This window comes from Ailuropoda melanoleuca, chromosome 4 (assembly GCF_002007445.2).
Source record: "Ailuropoda melanoleuca isolate Jingjing chromosome 4, ASM200744v2, whole genome shotgun sequence".
Classification (NCBI taxonomy): Eukaryota; Metazoa; Chordata; class Mammalia; order Carnivora; family Ursidae; genus Ailuropoda; species Ailuropoda melanoleuca.
In genome coordinates, this window is record NC_048221.1 from 25,420,467 (window position 1) to 25,436,571 (window position 16,105).

General features: G+C 50.5%; 1 protein-coding gene across 5 annotated transcripts in view; it reads left to right on the forward strand.

The window, feature by feature from the left end:
- FLNB (filamin B) overlaps positions 1 to 16,105 on the forward strand; it is a 137,907-nt gene that overhangs the window by 104,463 nt on the left and 17,339 nt on the right. For 3 of the 5 annotated variants that reach the window (XM_002913523.4, XM_034658528.1, XM_002913524.4), the window contains 11 exons: positions 1,178 to 1,367; positions 3,148 to 3,395; positions 6,025 to 6,096; positions 6,815 to 6,917; positions 7,588 to 7,728; positions 10,163 to 10,291; positions 11,132 to 11,305; positions 12,226 to 12,384; positions 12,682 to 12,885; positions 13,908 to 14,060; positions 14,165 to 14,287. In XM_002913523.4, coding sequence (XP_002913569.1) covers positions 1,178 to 1,367; positions 3,148 to 3,395; positions 6,025 to 6,096; positions 6,815 to 6,917; positions 7,588 to 7,728; positions 10,163 to 10,291; positions 11,132 to 11,305; positions 12,226 to 12,384; positions 12,682 to 12,885; positions 13,908 to 14,060; positions 14,165 to 14,287 — 1,696 coding nt within the window. The remainder of the gene's footprint in view (positions 1 to 1,177; positions 1,368 to 3,147; positions 3,396 to 6,024; positions 6,097 to 6,814; positions 6,918 to 7,587; positions 7,729 to 10,162; positions 10,292 to 11,131; positions 11,306 to 12,225; positions 12,385 to 12,681; positions 12,886 to 13,907; positions 14,061 to 14,164; positions 14,288 to 16,105) is intronic. The other 2 variants (XM_019805364.2, XM_002913525.4) reach the window with 2 other exon arrangements.

Consider the following 16,105-nt stretch of genomic DNA (forward strand, 5'->3'; position numbering starts at 1 on the left):
GGGATAAGAACAAGATTTAATAACCAATTTCTGGCCTGATGCAAATGTTTGATGGAATTTTTTTTCCCCACCAGAGAGTCAGTAATTGTGCAAGAGAACAGACATGCTTGCCTAAGTGAGAGGTCTCGAGGTGTAGCTCCAAGTACCACGTTTGGAGGAGTCTCATGTATACATCTTTGATCTCTCTCTATTCCTCTGCTTTTGTTTTAAAATGTTTTAAATGACTCATCAGATGAGTTAGGACTAGGTTGCGCTGCATATCACAATACTGCACAAATAAGACTGGCTCCGACTCCGGGGTGACTCTCTCTGGGTAAGGAAGCCCAGAGGCAAGCCACCTGGGTGCGGTGTGTCTCCCTCTCTCTGCCCTGCGGTCCTAGCGTGTGGCTTCTGTCCTGAGGCCTCCTCATGGACCATGAGCTGATGCATATGGCAGGCCACAAGGAGGAGGAAAGGCAGAAGGAGGAAAGGGGACCTTCAACTCAATCGGCAATCCCGAGCAGCTCTGTATGACTCCACTTCCCTCTCATTTACTGCAACTTTGTCACAAGTCCCACGGCCATACCTAGTGGTAGAGTTTGCTAGCAAGTGTGAGCAGTGCACCCAGCCAAGAATTGGGAGCCTTTTACTAAAGAGAAGAGAAGAGAGTGGATGTGGTGATGCAGGAGCAGTAACCTTGACCCCCTTGTCTCCCTACATTTCAGTGGGTCTGGAGCTGAATCACTTTTTTTTTTTTTTTAAGATTTTATTTATTTATTTGACAGAGATAGAGACAGCCAGCGAGAGAGGGAGCACAAGCAGGGGGAGCGGGAGAGGAAGAAGCAGGCTTCCAGTGGAGGAGCCTGATGTGGGGCTCGATCCCACAACTCCAGGATCACGCCCTGAGCCGAAGGCAGGCGCTTAACCACTGTGCCACCGAGGCGCCCCTGGAGCTGAATCACTTCTTGTTCACTTGACCGTATAATTCCTAAAAATTGGCCATGTCCATGTGGTGTGATCCCCCTCCTCTCCCTACCCCCCCAAAAAATATTATAATTAAGATTGTATTAAGCCATTAATTCTGCCTCCTCCTGAATAGAGGCACCAATTAATAAGCAATATGTGTCTCGGTTTCCCGTGAGTGGTTTCTATATCCTTAATGACAACATCCTAAATAGCATTTCTCTGCGATTCACAGGACCAAGAGGGAAAACCCAAAAGAGCCATTGTCCACGACAATGAGGATGGCACGTACGCCGTCACCTACATCCCTGACAAGACTGGACGCTATATGATTGGGGTCACCTACGGGGGGGACGACATCCCATTGTCACCCTATCGCATCCGGGCCACACAGACGGGAGATGCCAGCAAGTGCCTGGCCACAGGTGAGTGTGGGCTTTGGAGTCAGAAAGCCAGGGGCTAGCCCTTCTCTGCCACTCAGTGGCTGTGATTAGGGCAAGTTGCTCAACCACTCTCAGCTTCAGTCAGACTTAGATGGAAGATCTTTCTGAGAACATTTGAATTCAAGAAACTCTTCTGAGGATCAGAGACTGTTTCACAGGGTTATTGCAAAGATTAGATGAGGTCAGGCATGAGGAAATGCTTAGCACAGTGCCAGGCACATGGAAGCTATTATTATGTTACTTTTGAAGTGGGTGCCTTTGTTGAGATCTCAACTGTGTTGGTAGCTCCCATGAAAAGCTGCAAACGTAAGCTTTTCCTTTCATGAGTAGATGGTTTAATTAGTCAAGATTTATTCGAGAGCATTTCAGGTCAGCATTAGAGAAACGCATTCGAGGATCTAGGTTTTTCCTTAGCACTCGAGACTATGCCTACATCTCTCAGAATATCTCCAGACATAGTTGAACATCACGCTGCCTTCGGTTTCCGAGACACGACTAAGACAGTCACGGGCCCTTCCGTTTCTAAGAACAGCCCTTGTTACTCTGGTGCTATTCCAGTAGATTGCAAAACATGAATCCCCATCTCCGAAATGAAACAGATTTGCTTCTCTTTAAATTAAACATAGGTCCATCCTGGATGTGTTCTATTTCTTTCATATCTTGTTCTGAATGGAGGAAAGACTTTTGGCTTGTAGAGCGAGTTGTAAACTGCTCAACTTGGCGATTTGGGGCTCAGACATTGAGAAATTGTGAACCACTGGCCAATCCAATCCGCCACCTCCTGGGCCTGTGCTGTCTTCCAGGAACCTGCTGGCGTGATAATCCTGGGTGGGGACTTACTCCGTGCTGTCCGGCCGTTCCCTCCCTTGCTGGAGCAGAATCCTGAGCAGGATACTCTCAGCCTGGGGGCTCCTGGAAGCCACAGTTCTCTGTCTGTCGTTCAAGGCCTTCCACAGGCTGGCCCCGGGCTCCTTTCTACGACTCCCACTCTGAACAACATGTTCTTAGCACTCCCTGTTGCTTCTACATACTTCGCTTTATTTATTTATTTATTTTTTTGCCAACGTGCTTTTGGTTCACTTGTCTGCACTCCCTGATGTGCGGCTCCTATGTAAAGGGTGCCCCCAGTCAGAGACTGGTCATGGTTCGGAAACAGGGGTGATACGTCTCCCCTAGCCAGGAGTACCTGTCCTTCAGAATTCAGCCATTCCCCTTTTCTCAAAAAGCCCTCTGCCAATGTGGCAACGCTGGGATATAAGTTTCTAGCACTTTCTTTATAGAGATGTGCTACGAGATACATCTCTGAAGCACGGCTGATGATTTTTTCTGTAACTGAGTGTTTCCACAGCACATCGAGCTGTCATTCTTGGTGCCTGGCCTGCAAACGTCTGCCTGTTAGATTATGAACATCTCAACAGCGGAGACTGTGTTTGGTTCACTCTTGTGTGTACCTGGCCCTCAGGGAAACGCCCACTGTATGTTTGCATAGGGACGTTGACCATGATCCTCAGACCCTTGAATCCCAGCAAGCCGGGTCCGTCATGGACTTGACATTCAGAGCTTGTTTCCCGAGCAATGGCCGGAGCGCTGCTGGGGGCAGCACCTTCCCCCGCTGATGTCCGGGACAGCTCCGCACGTGGCGGCCGTCGCAGGTCTGGCATCGACAGAGGCAGCCCGCACCAACCCGTGCTTCGTTCTGCAGCTTCCAGGGCAGTTGGCCATGGCTGGAGTTTCCACTCTCTTCTCCTAAACTCTTCTCCAGGTCCTGGAATTGCCTCCACTGTGAAAACCGGCGAGGAAGTGGGCTTTGTGGTGGATGCCAAGACCGCTGGGAAAGGGAAGGTGACCTGCACAGTTCTGACCCCCGACGGCACCGAGGCTGAGGCCGACGTCATCGAGAATGAGGATGGCACTTACGACATCTTCTACACAGCTGCCAAGCCAGGCACCTATGTCATCTACGTGCGCTTTGGTGGCGTCGATATCCCCAACAGCCCCTTCACCGTTATGGTAAGGAAGATGCCTTCCCTCGAGCGCTCTGCTATGACAGAAACCGTAACAGCTGTCATCTGTTAAATCCTGGCTAGGACAGCCCCTTCCACTTTTTTTTTTTCTTTAAAAATTTTTTCTCAAGCAGTCATGACCTTGTAGAGTCCTAGAATAATCTCTAGAAATCCAGAGGCTCTTGGCTGTTAGAGGTTGTTAAGGAGTCTTACTGGCCCCTGAAGTATCCATCAGGCTAAGGGTCTTAGGCAATGTCCTGGCTAAAACCCAGTTCAGAAAGATACACTCAGGCAAAAAAGTGCGTGTAAGTTAGACACCACAATTTTTTATTCTGCTGGCTCTTCCTCCTTCCTCCTCCCTCATCTCCACGGCCTGGAGGAGAGAGGCTCCTGATGCTGTTCTGTCTGGAGACTTGACTCGTGTCCCAGGACACAAAGTGCCTCTAGTTTTGTTTTGGAAAGATTCAGATTTTGCACAGGCCTGGGAAATGGCATGTGTTTTGAGTAGGAACACGTGGAAGAAAGGGACTCCACCGTGGGCCAGAATGGCACGGCCCCTTAGTTTTCAACAAGTGACTCTCGGACCCTCCTCTGATTATGAAGGTTCTTCAATTAGGAGAAGATTAGAAACCTCATCTGACCCTTAAAACCAAGCATTGTTGGCCCTTCTGCAGGAGAGGTGTAAGAACAAGGCTCAGACTCAAGGTCACTGAGGCCGGCGTGCCTCCTCTGGACAGCCACCGAGTGCCCCTTACGCGGCATCCTTTGATGCCATGGGCAGCAGCCGGGCTTGACCACAAAGTCCTTAGGCCTCAGTGACCTAGCCCTACGCACAGCCTGCAAAGCCCCTTCTAATGACTTCTCTCACCTTATGCAGCAACAGAGAAGGGTCTCAGTTCCAAACAGAAGCCCGTGCCTCCCTTCCAAGCAGTCTGTTATCCATTGTAGCTTTTTTCCCCCTTTCCGTAGATGTTTGTTTATCTATAAACATTCTGCCAGAGATCTGGAGTCTCCTTTTTGTCTCAAGGATGTCAACTTTGACACTGTTCATTTGGGAGTGTTTTTCTCCTTCAGGGCAGAAAGAAATGCAGCTAGAGAGTTTCTGTCGTTCTTACTTTACCGAGAAGAATCCCAGTTGTAGTTTTAAGAATCTGTTTTAGTCTATAGCAGGTTTTATGGGGTTGATGAGAATAGGGCAGCATGGAAGAGCAGCCCCTGGGCAGAGATCCTGGCTTTGCTGGTGCAATGAGCTAAGGATGGGTTCAGAGCATCCGAGTGAGAAAAGTCAGTGAGGAAATACCAAGGGCCATGTTAGCTGCTGAGTCTGCTGAGACCTGAAGTGGGGGCCCACAGACTCATTGGGAATGATGTCCCCTGAGCCCTGGGTTACTAAGATACGTTGTGCAGACACACTGCCCCCTAACCACTACTGAAGGCCGAAAAGGAGGGGGGTTACCCATAGGACCTGGTTTGGGTCTTTACTCTCCCATTCCAAGCTATCTCCAGCTTTACCTAAACAGACTTTTTCTGCACGTGGATTCCCTGCCTCCCTCTACAGACTTGTGGCCAAAGGGACATGAACACCCAGTACTGCCTTCAGAGCTCATGTCTCAAGGAGTCCCAGCAGGCTGGGTCAGCTAAATGTATCGTGCAGCCACTGTCTAGGAGCCTATCTGCTCATCCCCGTTGACAAGGCTTGGTTCAGAGGCCATGGAGTGGCCATCGAAAGATCTTCCGACCGGTCTGTCCCTGCACAGCACCACTGTGAGAGAGCCCTAGGAGGCAGGGATAGGGCTGTTCCAAATGGCGAAGCCCACAAAACTGCCTTTCTAAGTGATGCCCCCTTTCTGAGATGTTAACTACACAAAAAGGAGTAAAGCAGGCATGTTGGCCTTCCTCCAAGTGGAAGGGCCTTCCAATTCTTGTTCATTATGGTAGAAGAGGGGGATCCCTCCCTTATCAGGTCGATTGAATCAGGAACATGAAGTCTGTGGTTTTTTTTTTTTAATGGATTTATAAAGACTTTTAAAGCATTAATACCATAGACACATATCAAATACCAGGAGACCACTTTCCCACTTCCATGTGCAGAAGTGACTGGTGTCCCTTTTTCCCTGTTGGCACAACAAACCCATTGGCTTTATGCACGGGATCGCTTCCTACCCAGGCCTTGCAACTCGTCTCTGTCCCTCCGAGTATCATAGGTACCCTTCCCCATTCATTCATCAGACTTGGTGCCTTTTTCAGGTGTTCAGGTTTGCTTAATTAACAGACTCCCTGGGAGATGGACATTTGAGGCACCTCCAGGTTCTCTCTTTGTGGTCACAAATAGCCTGAGTAAAATCCTTGCACCTATCACTTAGCTCTGGACTCTCCGGCTAACATTTCTATAGGCCCGCTTCCTAGAAGTGGGGTCGCAGGATCAAAGGGCATGTGGGTTTGACATTTTTGAAGGAAGGATGCCAGCCTGCTCTCCACAAGGGGAGGAAGATTGTAGGCTCCCGCTAGAGTGAGTGGACCCTGTTGTACGAGCTGGAGCAGATGGGGAGCAAAAAGCCCTCGGGTTGTAGGACCTACTAAAGTAGCAGTGTCCCTTCCATGTGATTCCCAACTAATCTCCGTTTGCCACCGACCAGGCCACGGATGGGGAAGCCGAGGCTGTGGAGGAGGCACCGGTAAATGCATGTTCCCCCGGATTCAGGCCCTGGGTACACTATTTTTTTTTTTCCTTTTGGCATTTCTGTGTTTACTCAGCCTTCATTTCAGAAAAGCTACAGCCTGCTTCTGGGAATTGCTTAAGCCCTCTGGGTGTCCTGGTCATTGGTCTGCCCCCCATTGATCGGTCCGTCACAGTGATCCCTGCTTCCTCTGTAATGAGACCCACCCATGTCATCGTATGCGCTCCACGAATCTCCAGCCGTCCTGTCTGTGATCACGCTCGGTGTCGTTTGTCTCCGCGGTTCAGAGAAACACGGACTGTCCTCAGCCCTCCTGCTGACTCTCACCACCGCCACTTGTGCAGCTGGCTTCCGTTCGGGGGAAAGCCGCCCGCTGCTACTTTCTGCCACTTAAAACGCACCTTCTTTTCCAGGCCACAAGCAACTAAACCTTTGCAGGCGGAGCCTCTTGGGACTCACAGACATTGCTGTCCCTCCCTTTTCCACTGTCCCACGAGCGCTGCTGGGAATTCCGCAAGCAGAGTGCCTGGTGATGGTTAGCAGTTGGTCAGCGTGACTGCTCCAGTCCTTCAGGCTCTGCTCTGGCCCTGGGGCCCATTAGTCAAAGGCCATCCTGCATGGGTGGCAGCCACATCCCCAGATCCCGGCTGCACTAGCTTGCAGAATTCCCAGCGGCTCTGCCCTCTGTTGCTTCATCTTCCCATGCTGTTGTCCGCTTTACCCAGTGACGACTGCTTCCTGTTTTCAGGTGACTGAAGAAGCCTATGTCCCCGTGAGTGACATGAACGGCCTGGGGTTCAAGCCTTTCGACTTGGTCATTCCATTCGCGGTCAGGAAAGGAGAAATCACCGGTAAGCACGGTCGTGAAAGCCGCCTTGTTCTCCCTGGATTGCACTAGCTTTCTGGAACAGTGCCCGGGAGGTGGTTCCACCTGTCCCCGGCGCCTGGCATCCATGAGCCCCCGAGATAGCAGAATGTTCACTGTATATATGTGCATCTTGGAAGGGGGTGGTTCATTTCTGACTTGTGTTACATCCTAGGGAAGGCCGGGGATTCTCTCCAGGTTAAGAACTGCTGTGTTTAGATACCTCTTGACTATCAAGATTCCTGTCCCGCCTCTTATCCTGCCTTGTCTTATTCTCGCACCTTTTCAGAGGTGACATTGACACCGAAGTCTCGTACAAGATTTCCTCTCTCCCAGCCTCCTCTCAATGCTCACTTCTCTTTGAGCTGACACTCTGCTAAGGCAGTGGCCTCGTGGTCTTTTCTAGTCTAGTTTGAGCTTCTCACTTGTCCATATTAAAGTAGAAAACTCTTTACTTGAGTTGCCTGCTGTATTTTGTGGAAGGAAAAGGGAGCAAAATAAAGGCCAAACGTGGCTCTGTTTTCCTGCTGTGGATCTTCGATGCTTTCGGCAGCAGTGAGTATTCTTGGATCTGAAGGCCACCTGTGCCTTTGCACTCAGCGTCTCTGGGGGAAGTCCCCGGGGGCTCATCGCCCTGTCTCCCTGTGCCCCAACAGGAGAGGTCCACATGCCTTCTGGGAAGACGGCCACACCTGAGATTGTGGACAACAAGGACGGCACGGTCACTGTCAGATATGCCCCCACTGAGGTCGGGCTGCATGAGATGCACATCAAATACATGGGCAGCCACATCCCTGGTGAGTCAGGCTCCGCACCTGGGGCAGCGCGCCCTGCAGGATGGTGAGGCTCGGGCCTGAACATCTGGGAGGTTTGCACAGACACTCAGCCAGCTGCTGGGTGGGAAACAGTTCTCGGTGGCAGGATCGGGAATGTAGGGTGGGTGTCCCTATGAAACCAAACAGCCTGTGACCCCAGCAGATCCAGCTACTTTCCAGAAGGGACGATGCAGCAAAGCATCCTGGGTTACAGTTCAGGCCCTCAGGTCCATGATTGTTTGTCTTTTTCCCTATGCCGAGCGTGGCCAAAGGGTGCTCTGGGAGAAAAGTGTGAGGCGCACCGAGGGACTTTCCAGCCTGGCCTGCAGAGCCCTGGGTGGTGTGGAGCTTTGGGGCGGGAGGACAGAACAAGCTGCCTTATGTTCACACTGACCTTGACAAGGAAATTCAGCTCAGATTTCATGTCTATCAACCAGCACAGTGTTATTCTTTAAAAAAAAAATTGTTTAAATAGTTTTCTGTTTTTTAATTTAAGATTTTGAGTAGGCAACGTATCCACATGGTTTATAAAAACGATATGGGGAAAGGTTTCGTTCCTGCCCATATCACCCACCTGACCTCTCCTTGAACTTGACTGCTGTTAATTTTTTATGTTGGATTTCGGAATATTTTTAAGACTGTACAACAAATGGGAAATACAGATTCTTAAGCCCGCTCCCATTCATACATTAATAGTGGTATACTCTGCACATCGTTCTGGGCTTGTCCTTTTCAGTCTGACGGTGTATCCAGGAGAGCTTTGCATGTCTGAACGACACAGCGGGTTCCTGGTGTCGCACTCTTTGGGTGAATGTGGTATATCCCACCATTTCCCCTATTGGAGGACATTTAGGGTCTTCCCTGCCTTTTGCTGTCATTAGTCAGGCTGCAGTGAATAGCCTTCATAGCCATCATCTCACACTAGCCAAGCTATAGCTGTGAGATTTAGTTCCCAGGGCAGGCATCATGGCCACAGGTAAACACAGCTATCATTTTGATAGATCTTGCCAAACTGCCTTTCAGTGGGGCTCCCCTAATTCACACGCCCACCAGCAAAGTAGATGAACACTTGCTTTTCCACCAGTTTTTGGATCTTTGCAAGACAGTTAAAAAACACAGTATCTCAGTGTTGCTTTGTTCATATTTCTCTTGTGAATGAGATTGAGCAACTTTCTCTATGTTTAAGTACTATTTGTATTTCTTTTTCTGTGAACTGAGCGCTTGTTTCCATGGCCAGGTTTTTCTATAGGGTTATTGGCCTTTGTCATATCAGTTTCTGAGAGCAAATTAAACATTGGAGAGATTAGCCCTTTGTGATAGAAGTTGCAAATATTTCTCCCCGTTTCATGTTTGCTGTAGTTTATGCATATATGCATGCATAATATTTGTTTAAAGCAAAAATATATTATCTGCTTTTATCTAAATATTCTAAAGATGCAGATACAGAGAAAGTAAAAATGTCTTTCTCCTCTTTCCCTTTTACTTCCACTGCTGGGGTGTGTGTCTTTTCAGATGTTTTTCTCTGTGCCTATAATTTTGTTTTTTTTCTTCAAAGATGTCTGATAATGGTACTAATATTATATAGCAACTTGTTTTTTTCTCTTTTTAATGTNTCTCTCTCTTTGTTGAACTGTTCCCTGAGTTCATCCCCTTTTTTTTTTTTTTTTTTTTTTTTTTGAGGGAGAGGGCATGTGCATGCGAGCAGGCAAGCAAGGGGGGAGGGGCAGAGGGAGAGGGAGAGAATCTCAGGCTCCACGCGCAACGTAGAGCCCGACACAGGGCTCGATCTCCCGACTCTGAGATCGTGACCTTAGCTGAAATCAAGAGTCAGACACTTTAACTGACTGAGCCACCCAGGCGCCCCCTCCCTCGTTATTTTTAATGACCTGCTGGTGGACCAGTGTTTAACCAGCCCCCTATTGTTGGACACTGGAGTCTTTTCCTGAATTGGATCTGAGAACTGTGGAAATGGAAGTCCTTGCACAGGGCTGGGAGTGGGGTGGGGAGAAAGGACCACTGTGGGGTGGATGACTAGCAGCCTCATTGCGCCTTACACTTTGAAAGGTGCTGCAAATGGCCCTCCCAGAAGACCTCTCCAGCTGTGTTCCCGCCAGTAGTGAGTCATTTCTTCACGTGGTCAGCTCTTTCGTCCCTCATTGTTTAGGTTGAGCTGCACAGTCCTGCTTGAGCCCCTTCTCGTCTGGAGCAACCCTGGGGATTGTTTTTCTTGTGCAGTGCGAGTAGACCCATTGGGTATCCCAGCATGGTCAGCTCTCCTGGAGTCTCCTTTCGATTTCTGCCCTTGCGTCGGAGACACCGCCCCTACCTGCTGGTAGGGGAACGTTAAGACCCTGGGTGTCCAAGGGATGCATTCCCCCTCAATGCGTCCCCCTCGATTTTGTCTCTCTCAACCCAGAAAGCCCGCTCCAGTTCTATGTGAACTACCCGAACAGTGGGAGCGTTTCTGCATACGGTCCGGGCCTGGTGTACGGAGTGGCCAACAAAACCGCCACCTTCACCATTGTCACCGAGGATGCAGGAGAAGGTACCGTGTGGTTCATGTGGGCTGTGTGCTTCCGGCCGTCTGTTTGGGCAGTTGAGCGGACACAGTTCCAGAGCAGCTTTTACAAATAAGACTGCTGAATGATAGCAATTGTCTTTTCTTTTCTCATAAATCTCTTCTGTAGAGCTTCTCTGTCTTCACCCAAAGCAGAACTTTTGAAGTCCTTTGTGTTCTGATCGAAATCAGGTCGATGCTGTGAGATGTTTTGTGTGACTTGCCTGAAATATAAGCGTGCTTTTTGGTAGATAATGTTTAGCTTTTGTTCTTTTTTGCACGTCTATCTATGTCTAGAGGACTATATGAGTTACTGCCCATTCCAGATAAAGCTCTATGCTTATTCCCTTATCATGGAAGGAGATTTCTAAGTTTGTGGTCCTTTTTTAAAGATTTTAAGTAATCACACCCAACATGGAGCTCAAACTCACAACCCCAAGATCAAGAGTCACTCTACTGACTGAGCCAGCCAGTGCTCCTAAATTTGTGGTTCCAATGGGATTTTCATGGTGGCATCCAGTGCCCCACCAGCAGGGACAGTCTGTGTGTGACCCTCCCGTATGTGTGATTGGCGTGCTGGGTCCCTTTCACGTCCCCATCTATCCTGAAGAATAGAGAGAACTTCAGGGTCGCTTGTAGTGAAGAATTCAGTGGGCAGATTTACAGTGTAAATTACTTTGTTCTGACGTGCCCCTTGCCCGGGGCTCATGAGGCATGTATCAGTCTATTGTTCCTGGCATTGGGACTGCCCTGGATGAGGTGTGATCTCTGTTGAAACAAGGAAACATTCTCTCCCTAAAGTCTCTCTCTCCTTCCTTCCATCCACAGGTGGCCTCGACTTGGCTATTGAGGGGCCCTCCAAGGCCGAAATCAGCTGCATTGACAACAAAGATGGGACGTGCACGGTGACCTATCTGCCCACCCTGCCAGGTGACTACAGCATCCTGGTCAAGTACAACGACAAGCACATCCCTGGCAGCCCCTTCACAGCCAAGATTACAGGTAGGGTTACCTGGCTTGTCGGGGGAGGGGCAAGGGCTTCCTAGGGGAGGTATGGCTGCCCCGACAGCCTCTCTCCCCATCAGACCAGTGGCAGCAGGGTAGGCATCTAAGTGTAGGATTCACGCAGACTCCCTGGGGAGGAATTGAGGTGCAAAGTCAACCTTGGACCAGCCTGATTCCTCCCTTAGCTGGTAATCCAAGGGAAAGCAAGCTGTACCATTCAGAGGGCCCTCGTTTTGTGCCAGTCTGACCACAGCATGCCAATAGCAGGCCCTCAGATGGAGGGATTCAGATAGTATATGAATTATGTGAATACATGAACTCAAAGATGCCCTTCAGCATCACAGTTAGATAGATTTCTTCTCCATTTTCGGATGGAAAAACTGACGCTGGGAGAGAGAGTGGTTCAGCCAAATTCATACATGGGTATTCGGGGACTCAGATCCAGGTTATCTGATTCAGAGCCCACATTCCTAATGTCTGTTGTGCTCGCTGTGTTCATATCATGCTATCAGTAGGTTATAAAGCAAGGTTTGAAAGGCGAGGTTCTTGTCCCTGAGGAGTTCAGACCTGTCTGGGAAGCAGTCAGCCGCCCTGTGTGGCACATGAGCAGTGTGCACCTGAGGGAATGCCCAAGGCAGGCAGGTGACAGGTGCCTCTGGCCAGCAAAGACTCCTTTAAAAAGTGGTCTGAGAAGACTCAGGTCTCCTGCCAGTTCCCAGTCTTCCCTTTCACCAGACAAAATTAGCCAGCACTGGTCGTTGGTTAGGTCTGCTCATAGTCCCAGGCGGGCTTTGTCCCTTAACTTGGAGTAATTCATTCTCACGTGCTCCTCTGTAAGTGCATGTGGCCTGAGGGCTTCAGAGAGCCTGGGAGACCACGTGTCACAGGAGCTGCATGGTGGGGGGGATGTTTCCCAGACGATAGCAAACGGTGCTCTCAGGTGAAGCTAGGCTCTGCCGCCGACTTCCTGCTTGACATCAGCGAGACGGACCTGAGCACGCTGACGGCCAGCATCAAGGCGCCGTCAGGCCGCGATGAGCCCTGTCTCCTCAAGAGGCTTCCCAACAACCACATCGGTGAGCCCGGGGTTGCCTTCCTGGCTGGAGCTGGGTGGGAGGTGGGCGTGCCCCCAGTTCTGCGCTGGGGACCCGGTCGCACATTAGGGCACCATGTGAGCCACCTCCTGGGTCGCACATGGTAAGTCTGAGTGCGTTTCTGCATTGCCACGTTGGCCATTCTCTTGGACGTTCTGGGCTGCTGGAAAGTCAGGGAGGAAGTCCTTTTTGCGTTCCTGCAAGTGTGTCTCCGTCCCACTTCCTCCCCTTCATCCTGCCCCCCCCCACCTTACAAATGCCGTCTGTGCTCCGTTGCAGGGATCTCCTTCATCCCCCGGGAGGTGGGTGAACACCTGGTCAGCATCAAGAAGAACGGCAGCCACGTGGCCAACAGCCCTGTGTCCATCATGGTGGTCCAGTCCGAGATTGGGGATGCGCGCAGAGCCAAAGTCTATGGCCGGGGTCTGTCGGAGGGCCGGACATTCGAGATGTCTGAATTCATCGTGGACACAAGGGATGCAGGTGTGTGGAGTTGCTCTTGGGGAAAGGCTTGCGGGAATGGTCGCCTTTTTGCTCAGGCTGCTTTGTCTTTTCATCCTACCACCTCCCCTTTCTTTCTGAGCATCCTTCAAGCTGTAGGTGCTTGTACCTGCTCTAGCATTTAGGCTCCATGACCCCCAGGGACGTAGGTATCATCTGCATTTCTAAATAAACCGGGGCGTTTAGGAGTGAACATTCTGTCTTCTCCTGGCATTTGAATCCAGAGCCAAAAAAGCTAGTCACAGATCTCTCTCTCATGATGTGTCCTCCCACTATCATCTGCCACTTTCCGGGACCTCCTGGGCTCATCCCAAGCAAAGGAGGTTGGGCCAGCTGGCCAGGATCATGTCAGCTGAGCTGTGCTTTCGTGGAAATGTTCAATCTCTTCCTGGTTCCTCTTTAAAATGGTTTGAATTGGGTTGGGCCTCTTCAGACTATCCCAGATGACAGTATCTTCGTCTTCTGCCTTCTTGAGTCATAGCCATATCGGTGGCTTCCTGACGAAGTCACAGTCCCAGGGAAGAGAGCTAGAGAATCTCTGATCCTGGTGGGCTGATGCCCCCTGTTGATTCTTCAGGTTGTTAAAACTTGGGATCTGCTCCCTTCATGGTTCCCTGGTTGGACATCGGAGGTGCCTGGGGGCGGTTTAAAAATTCAGTCTCAGACCTGCCACTCATGATTAACACGTGCCGTTCTTGGAAGCGTGTGGCCAGAGTGTCTTCCCCAGCGGGTGCTGTAGGATAGCCACTCGGTGGGATAGTAATAGATAGCCTTGAGAAAATAATTCTGTGGTCAAACCACACCCAGCAGGTGTTTTCACTACAGGATTTCTCAGAGCCTTTCACCTGCTCCTCTGCCTGGCGTGCTCTGATAGGGGCTGCCTGCCATTTCTGTCTTTCTGCTGTCTGGAAATAACAGTTTGAATTTCCGTCCTTTCTGACTACATTGAGCTCCCCCGCCCCAGTGAGTTGTGGTACCATCAGCCCCGGGCTACCGTGTTGCAGGTTACGGTGGCATATCCTTGGCAGTGGAAGGTCCCAGCAAAGTGGACATCCAGACGGAGGACCTGGAAGATGGCACCTGCAAGGTCTCCTACTTCCCCACGGTGCCTGGCATTTACATTGTCTCCACCAAGTTCGCTGACGAGCATGTACCTGGTGCGTCCGGCCCCCTCCGCCCTCCCCGTGTGATGCTTGGGTTTTCTGTCGATGCTGTGCCTCAGCCTCTGGGCTGCTCATGAGGGCCTTCTCGGTTCTTGCAGGGAGCCCGTTTACCGTGAAGATCAGCGGGGAGGGGAGAGTCAAGGAGAGCATCACCCGTACCAGCCGGGCTCCGTCTGTGGCCACTGTCGGGAGCATCTGTGACCTGAACCTGAAAATCCCAGGTGAGCATGAGGAGTTTAGGGGTCAGGACAGGGAGCACCATTGGAAACCATGTCTGGGCATGGCCTAGGACATACTAAGTGTTCTGTGGGTAACTATTTGTAAGTAAGTGATGTATGTATGTATTTATATTTTTCATACTATTTTCACAGAGCCCCATCCAAGAAAAAAAGTATCTGTTTACCTGCTACCTTTTTCTTCTTCCAAATGAAAATAGCATTATTGTGTTCCGTGGCGGGGAAGATAGAGAAGCTTTTAGATTTGAATTTATTATCTGTTGAATAGAGTGTCATGTGAGTGAGAGAATCGGCCCCACGGACGCCAGTATTTGGAAGTAGTTCGGAAGTGTCAGCCTAATGGCATCCTTCCAATATTCAGTTCATCTTTTCTATCCCTACAGTGGGAATGGAGACTGGGTAGGTGGGCCACATCCAGCCTTTTGGCCGTGCATGGTGTAAACAGAGACTTCGGTCTGTCTGAATGTGGCCCAGGTTCCTTCTGGAGAGCTGTCTCTGGGGCGCCTGGGTGGCTCAGTCGGTTAAGCGTCTGCCTTTGGCTCAGGTCATGATCCCTGATCCCTCGATCCCATGATCGAGCCTCATGTCGGGCTCCCTGCTCAGTGGGGAGTCTGCTTCTCCCTCTCCTTCAGCCTCTCCCCTTCACTCGTTCTCTCTCTCTGTTAAACAAACAGCTAGCCGTCCTAACTATAAATACAGGTTTTGAGGGTGCAGAAGCTGCCACACGCTGTGTCGTTGCACAGATTCCGTGGGGACGGAAAAGCGAAATAGTCTTCTGATGACGCTTGGGTTGTGATCTGGAGGGGGGGCCGCTTCTCCTCCACCACTTTCCCCCTCTTTTCCAACATGTCCCGCGTCTACCTACCCGGCCTCCTCCGCAGTCCCCAGTGGCTTCTTCCTGTGTGCGTGCACCGCTGGTCACGTGAGAATGCGGGGAAAGCCTCGTTACTGCGGTGTCCAGACAGAAGCACTTATTAAAAAGAGCTGATGCATTGTGATCATGAAAAGTTTGGGTGTTTCAAATCGGGGAAAGGAAGTGTCGCCTCCTCTCCCATCAGCCAGGGATGTGGTGGTTCACAGGTGGGGCACAGAGCTGGCCCCTGTTTGCCTCCAGCCTCATGAACATGCGGGGCCTCATTCAGATCACACTCATGCACTCACCTCTCACACACTGTATTGCGGGCCTCTTTCCACGTCAAAAATGATACTTCCACATCGTATTTTTTTAAAGGATTTTGTCCATTTAGTTATTTGAAAGAGAGAGAGAGAGAGCAAGTGGGAGGAGGAGCAGAGGGAGAGGGACAAGTAGACTCCATGCTGAGCGTGGAGCCTGACGCAGGGCTTCATCTCCCGACCCTGAGATCATGACCTTAGCCGAAATCAAGAGTCGGACATTTAACCATCTAAGCCATGTAGGCGCCCCTCCACATCATATTTTTAATGACTTCCTAAGATTCCATTCCATGTCCTGATGCACCGTCCTTCACTGCATAGTCTCAATCCCTGTACACTCATTTCCATCCCTGGATTCCAGCGGCCGGTGCTCCGTGACATTCTCCACCGTGTGCCCAGGCTGTCTGCACGTCGGATGGACGCCCCAGGGTGGGATGGCAGGGCTGCTGTGGTTCGAATGCTGCCCCACCTTGGCAGACCACCCTCGTGATAAAGGATCCATGCCCGTTTCTCCATTTCCCCACCAGCCCGGGGCACTGTGTTTCATTCCCACTTTGACCAATCCAACGGAAAAATATGGTGTCCAGTTTTCAGTTTCATTTCTCGGGTCACTAGTGACATGGGCTGTGT